Source organism: Xenopus laevis, chromosome 8S (genome assembly GCF_017654675.1).
Source record: "Xenopus laevis strain J_2021 chromosome 8S, Xenopus_laevis_v10.1, whole genome shotgun sequence".
NCBI lineage: Eukaryota > Metazoa > Chordata > Amphibia > Anura > Pipidae > Xenopus > Xenopus laevis.
In genome coordinates, this window is record NC_054386.1 from 11812831 (window position 1) to 11837376 (window position 24546).

A 24546-nucleotide genomic window follows, 5' to 3' on the forward strand; every position below is an offset into this window, starting at 1 on the left:
GCAGAATTCTGCACTGAAATTCAATTCTCAAAAGAGCAAACAGATTTTTTTATATTCAATTTTGAAATCTCACATGGGGCTAGACATTTTGTCAATTTCCCAGCTGCCCCTGGTCATTTGACTTGTGCCTGCACTTTAGGAGAGAAATGCTTTCTGGCAGGCTGCTGTTTTTCCTTCTCAATGTAACTGAATGTGTCTCAGTGAGACATGGGTTTTTACTATTGAGTGTTGTTCTTAGATCTACCAGGGAGCTGTTATCTTGTGTTAGGGAGCTGCTATCTGGTTACCTTCCCATTGTTCTTTTGTTTGGCTGCTGGGGGGGAAAAGGGAGGGGGTGATATCACTCCAACTTGCAGTACAGCAGTAAAGAGTGATTGAAGTTTATCAGAGCACAAGTCACATGACTTGGGGCAGCTGGGAAATTGACAATATGTCTAGCCCCATGTCAGATTTCAAAATTGAATATAAAAAAATCTGTTTGCTCTTTTGAGAAATGGATTTCAGTGCAGAATTCTGCTGGAGCAGCACTATAAACTGATTCATTTTGAAAAACATTTTTTTTCCCAATGACAGTATCCCTTTAAACAGCATTCAGAAACCACAAAGTAGTTATTTACCTGCCTCCATGTTATGCAGATAACTACTTGGGATTTTTACTAAGCAATGGAGATTTACAATGAAAGACAAGAATAAATGATTTAAACTATTACGAGCCATACCTTTTCAAACTCTTCATACGCAACATGCATAAGTTTTCTTGTTCCCAAAACTTTAAGAAGTTGGGAGCTGAGATCTCTCGAGATGGCTTCCACTAGACGTAATGCCCTCTGAATAGGATATTTTGTGTTCCGGATTTTTCTGAGATGAGTGAATATTGCTACAAGGGCTTGTCTTATTTTGTCAAGCTCTGTGGCAGACAACAAATCATTCAGAGGAAAGTCTTTCATCAGAGGATTGTAATCATTTACCGTTTCCAAAGCTTGTTTAAGGCCTATCAAACAAAACAAATACAAACATGAATTAAATAAACAGAACATGAATGAAAAAATAGGCCATTTGAAACAAAATATAGTGGAGTTTACCTGTATCTGTGTCAAAACTCACTGTAGCATGGAAACGTTTGCCATGTTTTAAGATGTCCAAGGTAAGGAGAACCTCTGGGCTCTCTCGTTTTTCCTGAATGCGGTATAAAGCTCTCTCCAAATTTAGCCAAAAGCTTATTTCTTGCACAGCAGTTCCTGATGCTGGATCTCGATCTAATTTAGTCACCTGCAAATAGAAATGTTAGTGCATTGATATATGTGAGATAAGGTACTTACTTCTGTAGCACCCAGGGCCCTTCACGTACTCGAATCTTCAAATAGCCACAAACTGTACAATAATCTGTCACGCTAAAGTATAAAAAATTTTCCTTTAAAAACAAATAAATATACCTTTTGTATCTCTCGAATCCAGCGGTTAACTCCGGATTGTAACTGATTGAGAAATGTAGGATCCTCAACTTTGTCTCCAAAATCTGTGACTTTTGGTTTATCTCCCTGCTCATAGCACTGTTTTGCAACATTAGTAATATTTGGATGAATCAGTAAACTGATCTCTGGTATTTCAATATTCTGCTGCAAATGCAAGAGGCCCATTTCAAGCTCTGCTATCTTTTTCTCAACAGAAGGAGCCATTTTATCACCGTCTCTAAAAATTGGGAGAAAAATAGTTGTCAATTAAAGAAACCTTAAAACGTGAACCGCAAAACTTGATCTTGGACTGCTTAAGAAATAGAATTAACGAATCAGAAAAATTTATATAAATTACCTGTCCACTTTCCCAGACTCTCGAATGTAAGATTTGAAAAATGGGCCGACTGCATTGCTGATAAAAGAGTGTAATGTTTCATAAGGGGAGTCTTCACTAAGTGTAAGAACCCGAAGCTGAGATGAAATAGGTTTGTCTGCATCAATTACAAGTGTGCGCTTAATAAACGCCAAGCTAATGGAGAGAAAAAAAAAAAATAAAAACATTTTTTAAAAAGTGAATAAAGTAGCCCCTACAGTAAAATAAGAGGATATTATAAGTCAGGAGTTCCATGACCATATAAAAGCAAGAGACTTTAATATCCATATCTTTTACAACAGGAGGCACTTTAGTTATTATCATACACAAACTTAAGTCACATTACAAATGACACCATTAAAGGAGAAGGAAAGCTACCGAAGCAATTTATTGCAATAGAGTAGCCTCAGTAGTGCAAGCTATAACACTATTTATTCTGCAGAATGTTTTACCATACCAGAGTAAACAGCTCTCTGTTTGTTTAGGATAGCAGCTGCCATATTAGCTTGGTGTGACATCACTTCCTGCCTGAGTTTCTCCCTGATCACTCATAGCTCTGGGCTCAGTTTACAGGAGGAAGGGGAGGAGGAGCGGAGAGCAAACTGAGCATGCCTAGCCCTGGAGGTTTAAGCTGAAAACAGTAAGCCTGATACAGAGGCCCATGTGTACACGATAGAAGGAAAGAAATGCAGCAGCGGGTTTACTGGTATATTTAAATAGACCTTTCTGATAAAGCTTACAAAATTTTGGCCTTTCCTTCTCCTTTAGGGCAGAGACAGACAAGAAGATTCGGGGAGATTAGTCGCCCAGCGACAAATCGCCTCTTCTTCGGGTAACTAATCTCCCAAAGTGCCTCCCTGCTAGTTAGAATCCAAATCGCCGACAGGATGGCACTTTAATTGCTTAATTTTCTGAAGTCGCCCGAAGTTTCCTCATAAGGCAACTTTGGGTGACTTCGAAAAACGAAGCGCTCCGAGTACCATCCCACCGGGCGACTAAATCTCCCCGAATCTTCTCATCTGTCTCTGTATTGAGACAGATGATTGATTATAACCGATTACATCACTAAATTAAGAATATAATTTACTGGATATTCATGGCTCTACATGCTCTTATACTTGTAAACATAAAAATATCCACAGCTAAATAAAATATACACAGCCACAGAAAGAAACGCTGTTGTAGAAAGAAATTCTGCTTTTATGATTTGATTTGTTTTTAGGATACATGAATTATCACAGATGAGCGACAGTGTGGATGGTTAGCTTTTCATCAGTTAAATAGTTGAGCTTGTCTAAATGCTTGTGTTAAAATCCATGGTGTCAACACAACTAGGATGTAATACTGTATTGAATGTATGCACTAGGTACTGGGTACTAAATATTTGAAGGTGTTACCTGTTTGATTTCAATCCATAATGAATATCAGTGCTAACGTTGTAAGAAATAAATTCCTTCTCTTCTTCTCCTTCATCGCCAACATCCTCTGTTAAAATCAGAAAGAGAAAGCATGGGTATAATAAATGCAACATAATGGTTTCAATGGTTGCAACCTAAGGTGGCCATAGATGTAGAGATTTGCTCAAATGAGAGGATCTCTGCCCGATATGCTCACATTGAAGTGGGTGATATCGGGCTGATCCAATCATGGGGCCCTAGGGCCCAACGTTTGGATCATAATGCAGGAGAACGGGAGGTCGGATAGCGGGACCGCATACACGCTGAGATGCACCCGTGATCAGACGGGATTTTTTAACCCGCCTGATCAAGATCTGTCTGATCAAGATCTTGGCCAGATTTCAATCGGGAAAGCCAGTCGGATGGCCTCACACACGGGCCAATAAGCTGCCGACTCGGTCTGTCTGCAACTTTTATCGGCCCGTGTATGGGGGCCTTTAGCCTTCTTTACTACATAAACACACACATCTAGTTTATGTGCTAATCATGCCGTATACTGAAAAAGCTTGAAAGCTTTTATAGACAGATCTCTTTTCACATTACTGGAAAAGATCTAACTCAGGAGTGTCACCAAAATAGCATGTATCTTTATTGAACCACCAACAAAATACTTTAAATCAGCAAAGTGATTGTGTTTGTTTGCCCAAGTAGACCTAGTTCTAAACTGATACACTTCATTAAACTTTGTAACAAAAACAATGGAGAAATAATATTTATATTTTGATTTGTAATATGCTTCAAAGCTGAAAAGAAATTGAATTAATGGGGATGTAAAGGCAAAAAAAATAAAATCCCATTTTTACTTTCTTTAATGAAAAAGAAACCTATCTCCAATATACTTTAATTAAAAAATGTGTACCATTGTTACAAGAAACCAGACTGTATGTTCTCAAATAGCCTATTTCTGGCAACTGGTCTTCATTTTATTTTTATAGTACAGGTATGGGACCTGTTATCCAGAATGCTCGGGACCTGGGGTTTTCCGGATAACGGATCTTTCTGTAATTTGGGTCTTCATGCCTTAAGTCTACTAGAACTTCATTTAAACATTAAATAAAGCCAATAGGCTGGTTTTGCTTCCAATAAGGATTAATTATATCTTAGTTGGGATCAAGTACAAACTACTGTTTTATTATTACAGAGAAAAAGGAAATCATTTTTAAAAATTTGTATTACTTGGATAAAATTGAGTCTATGGGAGACATTGCGTAATTTGGATAGGATAAGGGATCCTATACCTGTATTTGAATTATTTCGGACTCCTGCCAGTATTCAGATGGGATTTACTGATCCTGGCAGAACATAAACTATTGTCCTGCGAGGCTACAAATTATATTTGTATACAGTAGAACAAAGATTTTATGTATGCTTATTTTACATTTTCCCAGATTTTATGTTGTTTTTCCAAGGTCCCTTCCATGTTCTAATGCATTTCAGCAGCAGTTTTCCCTGTATTTTATTTTTTTGTTTTCCCAGGTTTTACATCGGTTTATCACCCTTGTCCCTTGCCAATAGCTCTATTTTATTAGTAAAAAACCTTTTACATTTAGTCCTTTGAAGCTTGTGACACGCTGCACAATTCTGCTGGAAGCGGAAAGAAGGAAAAAGGAGTAAGGGACCGGGCACAAGACTCAGTTCAAAGAGTCAGGAAGTGCTGAAGGAGAAGTAAGGGACCGGGGCACAAGATTGTGATCGGCAAAGGGAAACAATCCGGAGAAGTAACCTTTATGGGAGAAGAAAGTGGAGCAGCAGCAGTGCTGGAGGGGGCGGAGAGGCAAGCAGTGATAAACGAGGAGTTAGGGACTGGGGCACAAGATTGTGATCGGCAAAGGTAAACAGAAGCTGTGCTTAAGAAGAATGGAGAGGGCAGGCAGGATATACGTTTTAGAAACAATCCGGAGAAGTAACCTTTGTTGGAGAAGAAAGTGGAGCAGCAGCAGTGCTGGAGGGAGCGGAGAGGCAAGCAGTGCTAAACGAGGAGTTAGGGACTGGGGCACAAGATTGTAAAAGTAGCAAAAGGAAGCACAAGCTTTGTTGGTAGGGTTGCCACCTGGCCGGTATTTTACTGGCCTGGCCTGTAAAAATGATGGTTGATCCCAATGTTATTAATAGGGAAAAAAGATAAATATATAGGAAGGCCGGCATTTTTTTCAAGAAGAGGTGGCAACCCTATTTGTTGGAGATTGAGGGAGCGAGGGAAAGACACAAGAATGTGGTGAAAGCATAATTCTGTTTCAAATAAAAAAAAAAAAAAATCCTGCACGTGTCCTTAACTTTTTCCTGGATTTAAGGGTTTTTCTTCCCACAGTCCATTAAGAAACGTAAAATTGGGGGTTCTATTGTATTATACTAATGGTTAATATTGTATCATTCATTATGATACAATGTTTCTGTTGGTTAATTAAAGGAAGATACAAAAGGTGATTGGCCTATGTTTTGTTACATAACACAGGCAGACAGGGAGACTGACTGTTCTTTTACTACTTTATTTGCTCTGAATGGTTAGTGGCAGGTCGGGAGTTGGGGAAGTCTGATCGTACAATGATTCGTACGATCGGATCTTTGCGTCTATGACCAGCTTAAGCTGTGAGTCGAACTTTTCCCAAGGGACCTGTTATCTTATATCGATGCAATAACTTATTTGCTTATCTACATACATTTGAATTGTTACAAAAGTATCTTATCTTCTGTTATGGCTGTTCTGGCGTCTCTGCCAAAAGCCAATTAAGTTTATTTGCATGGCTGTTCAGTGCAGAGAATAACAAGGCTTTCCAGTACAAACGAGGGACTGCAGGTTGAGCCGTCAAAAGAGGGACTGTCCCTGTAAAAACGGGACAGTTTGGAAGGCGTCACAGACTCCCTTCTAAAAACAAATGCTCTGTAAGGCTACAAATGTATTTATTGTTACTTTTTATTCATCATATTTCTATTCAGGCCTCTCCTATTCATATTCCAGTGTCTTATTGACATCAGTGCATGGTTTCTAGGGGAATTTGGACCTTAGCAACCTGTTTGAATCCGAAAAATGGAGAGCTGCTGAATAAAAAGCTAAACAACTCAAAAACCACAAATAATAAAACATGAAAACCAATTGCAAATTGTCTCAGAAGATCACTCTCTACTAGATACTAAAAGTTATCTCAAAAGGTGAACAAACACTTTAAATAACTTTTAATGAGAACGTGTAGGAGAAGGCCGTTGTATTCCATTACACAGCACTTATCAGCCGGATCCCATTGAACCTGACTGAAACTCTGACCCTAGTGGCGGGCGACGCCTCCCTGGCAGCACACAGATGACGTCACCCAGATGCCACGCCCTCCCGGATAAGGATGACAGGAGCAAACTAAGAGTCAGGCCTCACCCTTCAATGTGCTCCGCTCCACTAGGATAGTGTGAATCTGCGGATCGGACAGGAATTTCCTCATTTGCTCCAGCGCGCTCTTCTCTTCCAGGGCGGACTCCAATGATGCCGGGATCTCGCCGCCATCTTCCAGCAGCAGCGGCACAAGTTTGCCAATGTGCTTCTGCAGAACAGACGTGTCTGCCACGTTTTGCACAGCAGCCGACACTTCGAGGTTGGCGGAGCTATCGTCTCCTCCGCCTGTGTCGGACATAGCTAAACCGGAGCCTCCTCAAGCCACGTAGCGCCCGATTAGAAAGCACAGCAGCGAGTGACAGAGAAAGACTGCAACTTCTCTCCACGCCTCAAAACTGGGAGGGTTTTCGAGATCATGTGAACGGGGAGGGGCCTCGAGGACGCTGGGAATTGTAGTTTTCTTGGGTCGTGTAGTTGTTTTAAAGGAGACATGTAGGGTAAATGTAAAAACCCTAATTTTGTAGGCAGTTATAAGGAATATATGGTGATGCTTTTACATGGTGCTAATAATTAATATTATCTTTAAAAATAGCCCCTTTATTAGAGCTCCCTATAGATGTTCTCTGGTCCCCGTTTCAAATGAGGAGTGGGCGTGTCCTAAAAGCACAGTAGAAGAAAGACAGCCAATTACAGCTCTGCAGTCATACAAGCACAGGCTTCAGTTCCCTATCAGGTCCTGCTTGCTGCTGATTGGTCCCTGTCCCTAAACTTTAAGAATCCTTTTGAAATGATCTGCTAGTCTTTAATATAGTCACTTGTGCGTACACTACTGTGACACTTGTTGAGAGACTTTTATAATGAACACTAAACAGAATTATTCCTGACAGGGTTAATAGTGGGAGCAAATACGTCATTGGTGATGTTTACCCCCAGCTCTTTTTAATGCAATGTCTGTATTACTGATTTATGCCTATGAGCAGGACCGCCATTAGAAATCACGGGACCCCGTACAACAACATTTTCAGGGCCCCGCCCACCCTGGTGCCCAAGCCCCGCCCCAGATCCAGCCCACTCCACATCACAGTTAAAAGACCACACAGACATCAGCGCTAAAAAAGTAATCCCCCCACACACATAAGTTACAAAAAGCTATTGATGGTCAGGACCCCCTTATAAGTTAAAGAAAGAACATTGGCGCCAGGGCCCCCTCTTACACTTTAAAAAAAATTGGGGCCCCAAAAAAATATTTTTTAAAAAAACATTGGCGCCAGGGCCCTAACAAGTTAAAAAAAATTGGGGCCCAAAGAATATTTTTTTAAAAAAAAAACATTGCTGCCAGCCCCCCCCCTTACAAGTTAAAAAAATGGGGCCCCAAAAAAATATTTTTTAAAAAAACATTTGTTTTATTTAAAAAAGAAAAACACAAATTGATGTTCAGTAGAATTAAACTCGTGGCTTCAGGACTTCACCTCCTTTCGTGACTTCAGGTCTTTTCACCGCTTCAGGACTTTGGCTTTTCAGCACTTCCACATTTCGGCTGTTCAGGACTATAAAAATGGCAGCAAAGCTTCGGCACTCGCAAGGGGGGCCCGGCTCTTTCAAAACTGCAGTACTGCCGGGCCCGGGACACTTGTCCCCCCTGTCGGCGGCACTGCCTAAGAGTACGTGTGTGTTCACACGAAACGCGTTAGGTGGATTGTCCGGTGATTAAAGATGTTTTAAACTACACCGCTGTCTGCTGTTCCATTGAGTGCAAGCTGCAAAGGAATCGTGTTCACTGTTCTGTCTTACAGTGCCGTGCCGGCGGCTCCCCTGCACAGCCTGGAAATTCAGGGAGCAGGAAGTGGAAGAGAAGGGAGGGATTATTTGGGCAAGGCCAGACGTGGCGTTTTTATGTTGCATTTATAAAAAAAACTCTGTCTGACGTAAATATGTATAAACTGCACTTCCACTGAAACTAATGGAAAACGCACTATGGCAATTCTCACAGAGAGCTTGCAAGCTGAAATCCGCCACGGGATTCCAGTATTGGCGTTTGGGGGTCACCATCTTGGAAAGTGTCTGTGACACTCACATGCTCAGTGGGCTCTGATTGGCTATTGAGAAGCTAAGCTTAGGGCTCGTCACTAATTAGCCAGCAGAAAATGAGGTTGGTCTGTAATATAAGCTGATGCTACAGGGCTGATTATTAAATTCTGATGCTAATTGCACTGGTTTCTGTGCTGCCACGTAGTAATTATCTGTATAATTACTAATCAGCCTTCTGTTGAGAAGCTAAGCTTAGGGCTCGTCCCTAATTATCCAGCAGAAAATGAGCTTCCCTGTAATATAAGCTGATGCTACAGGGCTGATTATTAAATTCTGATGCTAATTGCACTGGTTTCTGTGCTGCCACGTAGTAATTATCTGTATTAATTACTAATCAGCCTTATATTGTGACATTTCTATTCTATGTGTACTGTATATTGTGAGTGGGTCCCTAAGCTCAGTAAGTGACAGCAGCACAGAGCATATGCAGTGAATCAGCAGAAAAGAAGATGGGGAGCTACTGGGGCATCTTTGGAGACACAGATCTTTACTGCTAAAGGGCTGTGGTTGCCTTGGGCTGGTACAGAAGCACAAAACAATGTACAACATTTCTAGCTACTTTTTTTTAGTTAAGCTAGCCCCACATTGGATTGCAGGATATACGACTGGTTTCCGTGTCAAATCCACAGAAGAAAACCACACCTGTAGAAATAAAAAATAATGTATCTTGGTGCTATAGGGAACTATTTTTGGTATGATGTTTGAACCAAACCAGTTGTATTGTGGTCTACACATCCAGATATGGGACCGGTTATCCAGAATGCTTGTGACCTTGGTTTTTCCAGATAAGGCGTCTTTCTGTAATTTGGATCTCCACATAGCAAGGCTACTAACAAGTCATTTAAACATGAATTAAGCCCAATAGGATTGCTTTGCCTCCAATAAGGTTTTTTTTTTACATCTTAGCTGGGATCAAGTACAAAGGTACTGCTTTATTATTACAGAGAAAGGAAATATTTTTGAAAATTCAGATTTTATTAAAAAGGTGTCTATGGGAGATGACATTTCTGTAATTTGGAACTAGGGATGCACTGAATCCACTATTTTGGATTCGGCCGAACCCGCGAATCCTTTGTGAAAGATTCGGCCGAATACCGAACCGGTGAGTGGGAAGGGGAAAACCTTTTTTACTGCCTTGTTTTGTGACAAAGTCACGCGATTTCCCTCCCCGCCCCTAATTTGCCTATGCATATTTGGATTCGGTTCGGCCGGGCAGAAGGATTCGGCCGAATCCTGCTGAAAAAGGCCGAATCCTGGATTCGGTGCATCCCTATTTAGAACTATCTGGTTAACTGCTTTGGGATAACAAGAGGCCATATTTGTAATACAATTGAATATATATTGTTGCACACGCACATTTGCATACAAGTTTTGGAATTATTCCATTTCCACCTTATCGTCATGAACTCATTTTTCATTTTTTATTGATAAGCACCTCGTTTATATGGACACGTTCCTATGATTTAATAGGAACGCGTCGGTATCGCTTAAAAAAAAAAAAATTCTCTGGAGAATGTAATAGTTTTCCCCTGTGAAATTGTACTCCTTCATTCTGCAGTATCCCAGTACTAAGAAGAAAATCTGCAAATCAAAAACATAATGACTAGCACCTTCTTTCTATAGGTGCTCAATGTAGTAAATGGAAAAAGCAGCAGTAGACAACATATTGCTTCGAGTATGGGGATAAAAATAAATCTTTTGAGCTCAATGCTAGTGATCCAAAAAATACTCATGTAACAGATAATAGAAAAACTAAAAAAAAAAAAACTATCTGGTTATGGGAAACATAACTGATAGTAGACACAATGGGCATTATGACAAATGCAATATACATTTAGAATATATTAAATTAATTCTAGCATATTATTTACATTTTTATTTTCAAAGCTAAATGCCATGTCTCGTAATTTTGCCAGTTTGCTAAAAGTCCTTGTTGCCAGAATTTACAAATGAATTTGTGTACAACTGCTATGCATTGTCCAAATATAATAATGTACAATGTAGGTGATGAGACATTATTAGTCTACCAAGAAACTTCTATTTCTATGCCAAACTACTGCAAACACATCTTTGGAAATCATGCCACAAGAGTAAGAACTACTTACAATTCCCAAACGTATTCTAGTGTTTTAGTAACACCAGGAACAGTTTTTAAGGGGTGTTTGGCAGTAGTAACTAGACATAGTAACATAGTAAGTTAGGTTGAAAAAAAGACACACGTCCAAGTTCAACCTTTTTAACTTTTTTTAACCTGCCTAACTTCCAGTTAATCCAGAGGAAGGCAAAAAAAAAAAAAAACAATCTGAAGCCTCTCCAATTTGCCTCAGAGGGGGAAAAAATTCCTTCCTGACTCCAAAATGGCAATGGGACCAGTCCCTGGATCAACTTGTACTATGAGCTATCTCCCATATCCCTGTATTCCCTCACTTGCTAAACACCATCCAACCCCTTCTTATACCTATCTAATGCATCAGCCTGTACCACTGATTCAGGGAGACAATTCCACATCTTCACAGCTCTCACTGTAACAAACCCCTTCCCAATATTAAGGCAGAACCGATTTTCTTCTAATCGGAATGGGTGACCTTGTGTCAGCTGGAAAGACCTACTGGTAAATAAAGCATTAGAGAGATTATTATATGATCCCCTTATATATTTATACATAGTCATCATATCACCCCTTAAGCGCCTCTTCTCCAGCATGAACATCCCCAATTTGGCCAGTCTTTCCTCATAGCTAAGATTTTCAATACCTTTTACCAGCTTAGTTGCCCTTCTCTGTACCCTCTCTAATTCAATAATGTCCTGTTTGAGTGATGGAGACCAAAACTGTACGGCATATTCTAGAAGGGGCCTTACCAGTGCTCTATACAGTGGAAGAATGACCCCCTCCTCCCTTGACTCTATGCCCCTTTTAATACAGCTCAAGACCTTATTTGCCCTTGATGCTGCTGACTGGCATTGCTTGCTACAGCCAAGTTTATCATCTACAAGGACTCCAAGGCCCTTTTCCATAATGGATTTACCTAGTGCAGTCCCATTAAGGGTATAAGTGGATATTTTTACATCCCAGGTGCATGACTTTACATTTATCAACATTGAATCTCATTTGCCACTTAGCTGCCCAGATTGCCAGTTTGTCAAGATCATGTTGCAAGGATGCCACATCCTGGATGGAATTAATTGGGCTGGATAGTTTTGTGTCATCTGCAAACACCGATACATTACCGTATATACTCGAGTATAAGCCGAGTTTTTCAGCCCCCAAAATATGCTGAAAAACTCCACCTCGGCTTATACTCGGGTCAAGCGCAAAAACGGTCGCCGGCGTCTAAGAATAGTCGCCGGCATCCAAGAATATTCGCCGGCATCCAAGAATGGTCGCCGGCATCCAAAAAACGAGACACCGGCACCTCCAATGGGAGCAGAAACCCTCAATTTTTTGATTGAAACTTACCAGAAGCTGCTGCATTTCTCATCCTCGGCTTATACTCGAGTCAATAAGCTTTCCCAGTTTTTGGAGGTAAAATTAGGTACCTCGGCTTATACTCGGGACGGCTTATACTCGAGTATATATGGTACTTACAATACCCTCCTCTAAGTCATTAATGAACAAGTTAAATAAAAGTGGACCCAATACCAATAGACTATTTTGGATCATATGCAGTTGAACATCATAACAGCATATTGCTTCATGATTAGGTTTCTAATACATGACTGACAGTTCCTGTACTGAACAAATAAAGCCACACGTTCTTTATTGAGTCCTTATTATATACCATGTTAGCTTGAAAGAAGTAGCACATTCATTTGCAAGGGCTTTGATCAATAGCAAAAGGAAAAAAAATGCAATCAAGCTTAGATTTTTAAGGCTAACATGAAACATATTCTAGTCCAGGGTAGGTTTATGTAGAATGCTCGTCTTTGAAAGTAAGGGTGTGGGGGGTAAGAGGCCAGGACATTACTAAGGTGCCATCTTCTAGCTATTTCCTTTCTAGCATTTTTAATGGGTACACAGGGCCATTTTGTACAAAATATTAAGTCTAAAGTTTTATTACGTTATCATAAAACAAAGTACAATGTATGTACAATATTAAAATTAAGCCATACTAAAGGCAGACTAAAAGACACTCCTATTACTGTTAACATTCCTCGCGTACAGGTAAAATTCTTGGAAAAGCTTGTGTCGTTAAATAGGAAGTTATTTCGCTTTTTTTAAGATAAACATTCACCAATAGATTTCAGGAAACCATATTACTTGAAGGTTTTACTGGGTATATTGCAGGAGTGGTAGCTAGGACAAAGCTTATTAGAGGGCTGTCCAGCTGGAGTTTCTACCAGGGGATTTGTGACCCCGGTCTATTAAAGGGTTTTATAGACATTTTTGTATGGCATTGTTTTATGATAATCTGGCTCTTGTATGAGAAATGGCCCACTACAGGTAAAAGGCTGAAATGCTGTATTTAAAGGAGAAGTAAAGTCATTTAGCACTTGAGGGTTCCAAATGTTAGGCACCCCTAAGTGAATGTATTTACTTACCTGAAACCCTGGGCCGGTGCTCCTATCAGCATAAAACTGCACCGGCCCGGCTCTCCTCTTTTGGCTTCTTCTTTCATCAGATTTCTAGGGGCATGCGCAGTAGAATGAAAATAACGACTTTTTCGTTAAAATTTGTTTTTTCACTCTAATGCGCATGCGCAGCTGTGCAAAGAAAGAAGAAGGCGGAAGAGGATCGTTCCGTGGTGCTCGGTGGAATAACCCTGGGCAGGTGCAGTTTTCTGCTGATAGGAGCACCGGCACCAGGGTTTCAGGTAAGTAAATACATACACTTGGGGGTGCCTTATATTTGGCACCTCCAAGCGCTAAACTACTTTCCTTCAACTTTAGTCAACATGTAATAACAGGACACATTACAAAATGTAAGCATCGATCTGTAAGATATATTTTAAAGAGTTTACCCAAAATATATTATTTTCCACTTTAGTGCAGAATCGGTCTTCAAAAAATGATCCACGGATTACAATCAACACCTGTTAATTACACGAAACTGCATAGCAGGGGCATGAAGGTTTGATTCTTATTGGTGAATGTTTATATTAAATAAAGGGGAACAATAAAAGTCTAGACAGTAGATGCTCTTATATGCTGAGCATTAGACAATCAACCAAACACTGATAAACAAGTTACATGTCAGGTAATAACCAAGGAATATGTCTTTGTAGCAACTTGCTGCCAAAATATGGAGAGAAAAAAATAAACAGAAAAATAAACATGAGAAAAAAAACCCAGCAAAAGATGGAAGTTCAAACAATGGTATACCAAATTTTATTTATATATATTATATATATATATATATATATATATATATATATATATATATATATATATATATATATATATATATATATATATATATATATATATATATATATATATTGTCCCTTAAAGATATGGTATCACCTCCTCTTTGTATTATTGTTAAAGCGTTAATGTTCAAGTTTAACAGGAATTCTCACAACATGGGGATCTTGGAACGTTTAATGAGTTTTAATTTTACTTAATGTATCAGATCCTCCCTTTACTTTATGAACTAAATGACAGCTTAGGGAAAAAGCAGAGCTAGTTTTGTGTACTTTGCAACAGTGCAAGATTAAGCTGACTTTAAATGACATTTTAAAGCACAAAGATCAGTAAGAATTTTAGGGAAATTTTTTTTTTTTAAAGAATTTTGAGCACAAATATACTTTAATTGTATCTAATTTAAAAAGGAAACGCCACACAAAAGCCTCTTCCCAAATTGCTTTCCATAAACACATTAATACTGGACATCCTGAGAAATAGAGAGGACATTCAATTTTTTTTTCGGAGAAAAAACTCTATTCGGGTTTTTAAAATGTGAACTAAATTCGATTCGAGTTTTCAGGTCGATCCTATTCACCGTAGTTTTGAAAATTCGTTTTTTGAAAAATAAAATTCGATTGGTCGGATTTCGAGTTCATGGGAGTTTTAAAAAAAACTCCCATGAATTCGAAATTCGATCCTTGATAAATCTGCCCCTAAGTGTGCTTCTAAAATAGAAACAAAAAGTGTGGTTTACATGCCAGTTGCTCAAACATAACCCTTTTGTTGCTGGAGATGCCTGAGGGTCACTGGACACTTGGCAGCAAAAGGTTAAATCTTTTGCATACTGTCAGCACTTAAAGGGGTCGTTCACCTTTGAGTTTAACTTTTAGTATGATGTAGGGAGCTATATTCTGAGACAATTTGTGGTTTTTGAGTAATTTCGCTTTTAATTCAGATGCTCTCCAGTTTGCACTGTCAGCAATCTGGTTGCTAGGGTCCAAATTACCCTAGCAACCATGCATTGATTTGAATAAAAACATGGAATATTAACAGTGGAGGGTCAGAACAGAAAGATGAGTAATAAAAAGTAACTAATAATAAATGTGTAGCTTTAAAGAGGATTTGTTTTGATAGGGGGCCAGGGACCCCCTTTTGAAAGCTAGAAAGAATCAGGAGAAGAAGGCAAATAATTCATGAGCTATAAAAAATAAATAATGAAGACCAATTGAAATGTTGCTTAGAATTGACCATTCTAGAACATACTTAAAGTAAAAGGGATACTATCATGGGAAAACATGTTTTTTTCAAAACACATCAGCAGACTTCTGCACTGAAATCCCATTCTCAAAAGAGCAAACAGATTTTTTTATATTCAATTTTGAAATATGACATGGGGCTAGACATATTGTCAGTATCCCAGCTGCCCTAGTCATGTGACTTGTGCCTGCACTTTAGGATGGAACTTCTTTCTGGCAGGCTGTTATTTCTCCTACTTAATGTAACTGTGGGACTTGGCTTTTACTAATGAGTGCTGTTTTTAGATATACCAGGCAACTGTTATCTTGTTTTAGGGAGCTGCTATCTGGTTACCTTCCCATTGTTCTGTTGTTAGGCTGCTTGGGGGGAGGGGGGAGGCGGGTCATATTACTCCAACTTGTCGTACAGCAGTAAAGTTTATCAGAGCACAAGTCACATGACTGGTGGCAGCTGGGAAACTGACAATATCTCTAACCCTGTCAGATTTCAAAATTGATTATAAAAAAAACTGTTTGCTCTTTTGAAAAATGGATTTCAGTGCAGAATTCTGCTGGAGCAGCACTATTAACTGATGTGTTTTGAAAAAAACGTTTTCCCATGACAGTATCCCTTTAACATGAAGGTGAACCACCCCTTTAACATATAATTCTTTTGGTACGTCTCTACGTGTTGAAGGTATGATCACCTGCTTTGTAGCTATACTGATGTGTTCAAGAACACCCCCGAAATGCTCAGCAAAAACATCAGCAGTGAAACAGGATTTTATTTCAAGAAAAACAAATTTTTGAACATTTAGGTTTTTTTTGTTGGAAGTTATTTGACTAACCCCAGGGCAATACACTATCTTAGTGCACTTCTAGTATAATGGAACGGTAATACTTTGCTATGTGACAAAAATATGGCTTTCAATACACAGAAAGTACTTCAACAATTTATGAGCTCATTCAATGCAAACAATATACATAACTGAGAAAAATCCTATTTGGGATTGTCAAAAAATTACCCATTGAACTCTAAATAGCACATGCAAGTAAAGCCTATTTTGTTCCCCTAACTGCAAGAATACCAGACACTCGTTTAAAGAGAGACCAAAGAAAGGTTAGTAGTTAAAACGAATAAGCAGATCTCTTTAAGCACCAATTTGACAGTTGCATGGGTGTCATTTTGCTGTAAATCCTATCAGTGCTTTACTTTGAGCAATGGTAGACTTCTTGACGTACATCTCCAATTGGTACTCCTGTTTTCCAGCCAGCTGTGTGGCTATTTAATATAACAACCCAATGTTCTGCATACAGAATCAGGTATATCACCATTGTTTGAACATCTAATCTTGAGCTGTACACTGTGTTTAGTTATTGCCTACAGAAGTGGGTTGAAGAAAGCTTTCACTGTTTTTTTTTTTTGTTTTTTAACAGATTGGTATGGCACAAAAAAAGTTATAGTTTTCTACTGTGTAACTGCTTCCGGGAAAAAAAAAAAAGAAGAAGAAGAATCCACAAAGTAAGATGTTATTGTCATAGTCTAATGCCCATCGTGTGATATTATTTCATCAGCTCTGCAGTGGGATTCCAAGGCTTTCATGGTATAGATGTCCTGAGGCAATTCTGATTTACGTCGTACAAGAGGCCGTTCTTTCTTTAGATCTTTATGAGCCTAAGAAGAGCAAGAATAATGTAAGCCAAAATAAAATAACGTGATCATTTCATGCACAAACTGTTGGCTTGATGAGGCTAACCCTGATCAAACTTTAATACAATACTTAAAAAGAATGTAAGTTGCCAGTATATAAGTACAGGTGCCTTCTGAGTTTTAAAAGGAGTTGTTCACCTTTAAATGAACTTTTAGTATGATGTAGAGAGTAATATTCTGAGACAATTTGCAATTGGTTTTCATTTTTTATTATTTGTGGTTTTTGAGTTATTTCATTTTTTATTCCGCAGCTCTCTAGTTGGCAAGTTCAACCATCTGGTTGCTAGGGTGCAACTTAAACTAGCAACCATGCACCACTTCTATAAGACACTGGAATGTGAATAGGAAAGGGCCTGAATAGAAAGAGTAATCAAGTCTATTTAAAATCAAATTTTCAGGTCGTTGCAGTTCGGATTTTATTGAAACCTGTTTTAGTCAATGGAAGACATCCTGGGATTAATTTGGAGTTGTGAGCAGCCTTTATGACGTTTGAGTTTTTTCGGAGAAAAAACTTGAATCGAGTTTTAAAATCGAGTTTTCAATTCGTCAGAGTTGGAAAAATTAGATTTTATTAATAATATCGATTGGTCGAATTTATGGGAGTTTTAAAAAAAACTCGCATGAATTCGAAATTCGACCCTTGATAAATGTGCCTCATAATACTGACGCACACGAGAGCGAAAATGTTGCCTCTGAGCTCAGCAGCAAAGTGAATAGGGGCACCAACCTGGGGCCAAGGGGAGCCACTCGAGTCACCAACCTACAGTGTGTTTCCTTGTCCTTCAATATAAAATAGTGAGCTGACTCACAAAAGGATCCAAAGGGACCATCTGACTATAAACTTGTTCCGGTTTGTGTTTTTTTTTTACTACTACCAGGGATGTGTTTTTGTAAAAAAATAAATAAACAAAAGATGGGATTAAGCAGAAAGTGGTGGTATAATGGCCAAATCATGAATGGTCTGGTGAGATTATAAATTTCCTAAATGTGTTTGAGCAATGTTGCTACAATAATACTCTGTCCTTAGGGTTGCCATCTGGCTGGTAAAACACCTGCCAAGGCCGGTATTACAAATTTACTGGTAATGTAGTTGCTGGTAATTTGTAATACCCTTAAGAAAAAGCCCTTGGCCCGCCCCCAATTCGCTCAGTACTTTCCTTTTTTCCCCCCAGGTTTCAATGCGTGTTGCTCCTCCCCTTTTGCAGCAATTGTCGGACTCCACCCCTTATATGCCAGGGTTCGCCCCTATTGTTCCCGCACCCCGCCGGCCGGTAAAATTTTTTTTTTTAGAAAAGGTGGCAACCCTATCTGTCCTTTTAGCTGGGAAGCACTCAAATTGGTCAGAGCAATTGCATGTACTATGAAGCATTGGGGGAAACCACAACAGATTTCAGGGAGTATAAATCGCATTTCCATGTCATCCGAGGATTACAAAATGTTGGGAGCTAAAAGGAAAGCACAAAAAGATACAGTATATTACCTGAGAAGCCTCTTCTTTTACTGTCTTTTTAAGCATCTGTACGTCTTCAAGTAAGGGCCCATCTGTTTCCATTGCAACAGGACTGTTCAGAGCAGAGGTGTCAGTATACATAGGGTACTAAAATGCAAAGTATTAAAATAAACTAGAGAAATAAATAAAATAAAGAAAAAAAACTAAAATACTTCCCTTGTCAAATAATTAAAAAAGTAATTTTGCTCAATAAAATAAAATTCTAAGCAACTTGTCCATATATGTTATCTCCAGTTTCCGAATGTCGTGCACACTAAATCACATGGATGTGCATCACAGAACTCGAAACACTGTGTGAACTGGTCTTGGCTACGGCTACATTGTTTCAATAATTAGAACCAACAGTACAGAAAATGAAAAGGGACTGACAAATACTACTTGAAACGATCTATAAATGTTAATGTATTGGCGAGTTGCTTACATTTTTTCATCATACAGGGTTGAGATTAAAGGAATTGTTCAGTGTAAAAATAAAGACTGCGTAAATAGGCTGTGCAAAAAAAAAAAAAAATGTTTCTAATATAGTTAGTTAGCCAAAAATTTAATTTATAAAGGCTGGAGTGACTGGATGAACACAACTTCCTGCTTTGCAACTCTCGTATTAGTTACCAGTCAGTAACCAATCAGTGATTGGGGGGGGGCATATGCTATTAAAGGAGAAGGAATGGCTAACATTAAGTAAGCTTTATCATAAAGGTCTATATAAATACACCAGTAAACCCTCAAAGCAATTCTTCTCTGAGTTCTCTGTCAAAAGAAACACTGCATTTCTTTTCCTCTATTGTGTACACATGGGCTTCTGTATCAGACTTCTTGTTTTCATCTTAAACCTCCAGGGCTAAGGCTTGAGCATGCTCAGTTTGCTCCTCTCCACCTGCCCCCCTCCCCTCTCCGTTGTAATCTGAGCCCAGAGCTATGAGTGAGCAGGGAGAGACTCAAGCAGGAAGTGATGTCATACTAAGCTAATATGGCAGCTGCTATCTTAAACAAACAGAGTTCTAGAGCTGTTTACTCAGGTATGGTAAAGCATTCTGCAGAATAAATATAGTGTTATAGCTTGCACTATTGTGGCTAATCTATTGGCAATAAACTTTTTCAGTAGCTTTCCTTCTCCTTTAACCTTTTGAATTGTAGCTGCATGCTAAGGATCAAAAGCAAACTATCTGAACAGTTATGTCCAATGTGGCCCCTGCTCAAGTCGCTGACTAACTCAGAGTTAGAGAGCTGCAAAGCAGGAAGAAGTGTTCTGTTCATCATTCAGTCACTCAAAGCCTTTATAGATTACATTTTTGGCTAACTAACTATATTAGAAACATCTTTTATTTTGCACATACTATCTATTTCATGCATTAGAAGGGGCAGACACAGGGTCTTTTTCATAATTTTTTGAGGAGTAAACATGTTGCAATGAAGGAAGAATGTATGAAAAAACAAAACAAAGCAAGCTTATTTCAAACGGTGATATATAGGTCTGATGATCCTATTTAGCCCTAAGCATCTGTATCAAAGTACAGTTATTAAAGAAATGAGGACTAGAATAAGGGCTAGTTGTATTTTAATTTACAAAAAATTCAAATGTAATTTAGGGCCACACTAGCTGGTATTTATACAGACCTCGGGATTAGATTTGGCTAGATTTTCAATTTTAACCCACGCGTCTTCTCGTTCTTTCAGCTTTAGTTTTTCCCTGCAATCAAAATTACAACAAATTTCAGTAATTGTACAGAATGTCTAAAAGCATAATTTTCTATAAAAAATATATGGAAGAGTACATGGGAACATGTGCATTATAACACCAGGATCAACCCATCAGAATCTATGCACTTGTGTGTATATATCTTTTTACAAAGTAATAAGGATACCTTGTCTTGCAAATTATTTAAATTTATTAAATTTCTCAGTACAGGTATTGGATCTGTTCTCCTTAAAACGTTATGCAGCAAGCTCTAAATTATGGAAAGGCCATCTCCCATAGACTCAATTTTAATCAAATTAAACATTTTTAGGAATAATTATATCTTTATAATAACACAATGGTACCTTTGATACTAAGATATAATTAATCCTTTCTGGAGGCAAAACAATCCTATTGGGTTTAATTAATGTTTTTAAAAAATTTGTTTTTTTACAGGGAGAGCTGGAGTCAGGAAGGATTTCCCCCTCTGAGGCAAACTGGAGAGGCTTTGAATGGGGTTTTTTGCTTTCCTCTGGGTTAACTAGCAGTTAGGCAGGTTAAAATAGAGTTAAAAGGTTCAACTTGTGTCTTTTTTTAACCTAACTTACTATGTTACTATGGTTTAAAAAAAAAAAAAAAAAAAATAACAAAAACATTTTTTTTTAGTAGGCTTAAGGTATGGGGATTCAGAAAACCCAGGTCCTGAGTATTTTGGAGAACAGGTCTCATACCTGTATATTTTGGCAACTACAGAATATACGCCATCACAGAATCGGCACTCCAGGGGCATAACTTAAGAAACATTCTGCAAGAATGGGTTCCCAAATTACAAATAGAAAGAAAAGGATACATTCACTTCTTGGTGAAATACAACATACCGCATCTCAAAAAGGTTCAATATATTTAGCTCTGGTGATTTTTGTTTGGTGCTATATAAATAAGTCAACCCAGCACTTTAAAGCGGACCTGTCAGCCAGACACAAAAAGCTGTATAATAAAAGTCCTTTTCAAATGAAACATCAAATCCAATATCTACTTTTTATTAAAGCATTAATAGCTGTTATAATAAGCTCATTTAATAATCTCAGCTGTCAATCAAATATTGTCTGCCCCGCCTCTATGCCTTAGGCATAGAGGCGGGGCAGACAATTACTTTTACTTTCCATTCAGTACTTCCTAGATGTCACTGCTCGCCATACATTGGTTCTCTTCACCGTTTAATTGTGTAGCCAGGGCATATGGTTGGACATTGGGTTGCCCATTCTGGTGCACAAACAAGATTCTGAGATGATACAAGACTTGTCTTAATAACAGTGTCCACAAAATGGCTCCTGACTGCTTGTTATAATTATGAGTTCCCAGACTGAAGGAAACAAGATTGATTCAAATAATTTATACAGTGTAATTAAAGTTAATTTTGCTAGACCAATGTGATAAAATAGGATTTTGAATAATTTTATTGGGTGACAGATCCCCTTTAAGATGGAGTCAGCTGCTTATTTGCTCATATATGGAGCCTAACCATTTGCCTGCCCTACCAATACCTGCAAGAACTTTAAATATTTAGCTATAGAGGTGATTAAGAACAGATGAATGGATCATCCTGCCGTGGCCCTTCAGGTTGGTGGCCAAACTGGGGAAAGATCCACTTGTCTGGCAGCCCCCCAAAAACAGAGAATCATGACATTTTTTGCCCAGCTAACAGATATTTCCACAAATAGATCAAAAAACAAAGCCAATGTACTGTCATACAGTGATGCACATCTAGCATATTATGTAGATTGCATATATTTATGTATGTATGCATTGTATGTATGCATCCTACGTTGTCTGCACTCTTCTCTTCATACCAAGGACCAAGGCACCCTGTGATTGATGCATTTATTACTTCTCATAACATTATACAGTATCTGACATAATATTACGAGCATCAATGCAAAACCTTATATACCCTCTCTCCATGTGTAAATCTGCCTATATATAACAGTGCATTAAATTGCGATCGCAACTTTGAGATTTCAAGGAAATGAAAAACAGGCTGATTCTGTCTCCAATAAAGATTAATTATATCTTAGTTTGGGTCAAGTACAAGGTACTGGTCTATTATTACAGAGAAAAAGGATTAATTTGGATTATTTGGATATAATAGTCTATGGGAGACAACCTTTCTGTAATTCGGAGCTTTCTGGATAACGGGTTGGCGGATAACCTGTATATTGTGGAGCATAGATGCTGCTGCGTATTGGTCTTGATTATCTCAGGAAGCAACTTGATATTGTTTTTTCAATAAAAACACAAACACGAATACAAGCATGACATACATGTACGTTCAATTGGATTGTGTAGGAAATTTATTATGGCCCCGTATGGAGCATCGAGTCTTACACATTTATACACCTAACAAAATGCAAAACTTTGAATCTGCTCAGGATAAATTATGTTGCTTGTGCCTTAACATTCTTCCCAGGAAGGAACCCTGGTTAGAAACCCAATATGAAGCACTAATATACTTTCATGGCAGTGTTCAGACAATATATTGACAATATACTGAGCATACACACAAACGATGAAAGTTAACTTACTTCTGTTTTTCTGCCTTGAACTGTTGAGTGCAGTCATCAAATAATTTTTGGTTCATCTCCATAAAAAGTTTCAGAGCATTGTATATCAAACCATGAATTGTCCTAAAAAAAAGGATGAACTAAGTAAAAACCAACATAGCAATAGCAACATTTATAGCTACTACATTAACTATTAAGCGAAGACCAATATTAGTCTAATGTTCAAAGGCCTTTTGCTTTTACTGTACTTGTACCTTTGATAAACTGAAGCATTGGACCCCCCAGCTTGGAGACCATTACACTTATTTGCTGCTTTATCAACTAATTAATCATAGTTCCAAGATTATTCACAAGTATTGCCTCTGTATATCTGTAACTTTGTCTATGGTTCCAATTAGGGGGCACATGCTGGCCTCAAAGATGTGCTTAAACCATGATCTGTTTTCATGTAGACACAACATTGATGACGTCTGTGCATTTGATAACTTCCATTACTTGTTTACATCAACTCAACATTTGTTTGGTGTATGGGGCCACTACCAAAAGCATGGGCAGAATCGTAGCATGCCATTTATCCAGGTAACAAGGCTAAACTATCATTTAAGTGATATAATTTGCCATCTGTGGGTTTGGAATGTAATCTTAGCTTTCTGTCTGTGAACCGAAACAGCACTAGTTATACAGAAAAAGTTTAGGAACCCCTCTTAATTCTTTGGAGTTTTGGCTGAGCTTTCAAAGTAGCAACTTCCTTTTAATATATAACATGCCTTATGGAAACCGTAGTATTTCAGCAGTGACAAAGTTTATTGGATTAACAGAAAATAAAAAATATGCATCATAACAAAATTAGACAGATGCATAAATGTAGGCACCCTAACAAAGATATATCAATACTTAATCGAGCCTCCTTTTGCAAATGTAACAGCCTATAGACGCTTCCTATAATCTTTGATGAGTGTCTGGATTCTGGATGGCGGTATTTTTGACCAATCGTCCATACAAAATCTCTCCACTTCAGTTAAATTTGATGGCTGCCCAATATGGACAGCCTGCTTCAAATCATTCCATAGATTTTCCATGATATTCAAGTCGGGGGGAAAGTGACGGCTATTCCAGAATATTGTACTTCTCCCTATGCAGATTTCAAAAAGTGTGTTTAGGGTCATTGACTTTTTGGACTATCCGACCCCATATGTAACTTTGTGACTGATGCTTGAACATTATCCTGAAGAATTTGTTGATATTGGGTTGAATTCATCTGACCCTAGACTTTAACAAGGGCCCCAGTCCCTGAACTAGCCACACAGCATGATGGAACCTCCACCAAATTTGACAGCAGGTGTTTTTCTTCCACCATGTAAAGCGCTTTTTGTTATGACCAAATAACTAAATTTTTGTCTCATCAGTCCAAAGCACTTTGTTCCAAAATGATTGTGGCTTGTCTAAATGAGCGTTTGCATACAACAAGTGACTCTGCTTGTGACGTAAGTGCAGAAAGGGCTTCTTTCTCATCACCCTGCCATACAGATGTTCTTTGTGCAAATTGCGCTGAATTGTAGAACGATGTATAGATACACCATCTGCAGCAAAATGTTCTTGCAGGTCTTTGGAGGTTATCTTTGGCTTGTCTGTAACCACTCACAATGCTCCATATATGCCGCTAATATATTGTTCTTGACCTTCCAGACCTGGGTTTCACAGCAACTGTGCCTGTGGCCTTCCATTTCATGATTCCATTCCTTACAGCTGAAACCTCTGAGATAGCTTTTTGTAGCCTTTCCCTAAACCATGATACTGAACAATCTCTGTTTTCAGATCTT

General features: G+C 38.5%; 2 protein-coding genes across 6 annotated transcripts in view; both read right to left on the reverse strand.

Annotated features, from left to right (window-relative positions):
- The window catches only part of LOC108699777 (cytoplasmic dynein 1 heavy chain 1), a 79094-nt gene extending 72078 nt beyond the window's left edge, over window positions 1-7016 (reverse strand). Inside the window, exons 1-6 of one of the 2 annotated variants that reach the window (XM_041574657.1) lie at window positions 6649-7016; window positions 3225-3312; window positions 1810-1983; window positions 1434-1689; window positions 1083-1269; window positions 720-991 (exon numbers count right to left, since the gene is read on the reverse strand). In XM_041574657.1, coding sequence (XP_041430591.1) covers window positions 720-991; window positions 1083-1269; window positions 1434-1689; window positions 1810-1983; window positions 3225-3312; window positions 6649-6901 — 1230 coding nt within the window. In that variant the 5' untranslated portion in view covers window positions 6902-7016. The remainder of the gene's footprint in view (window positions 1-719; window positions 992-1082; window positions 1270-1433; window positions 1690-1809; window positions 1984-3224; window positions 3313-6648) is intronic. The other variant, XM_018232328.2, reaches the window with a different exon arrangement.
- Window positions 7017-16036: 9020 nt separating this feature from the next.
- The window catches only part of ppp2r5c.S (serine/threonine-protein phosphatase 2A 56 kDa regulatory subunit gamma isoform-like), a 58154-nt gene continuing 49644 nt past the window's right edge, over window positions 16037-24546 (reverse strand). For 3 of the 4 annotated variants that reach the window (XM_018232329.2, XM_018232330.2, XM_018232331.2), the window contains 4 exons: window positions 22748-22849; window positions 20105-20177; window positions 18461-18577; window positions 16037-16944 (listed from right to left, as the gene is read on the reverse strand). In XM_018232329.2, coding sequence (XP_018087818.1) covers window positions 16813-16944; window positions 18461-18577; window positions 20105-20177; window positions 22748-22849 — 424 coding nt within the window. In that variant the 3' untranslated portion in view covers window positions 16037-16812. The remainder of the gene's footprint in view (window positions 16945-18460; window positions 18578-20104; window positions 20178-22747; window positions 22850-24546) is intronic. The other variant, XM_018232332.2, reaches the window with a different exon arrangement.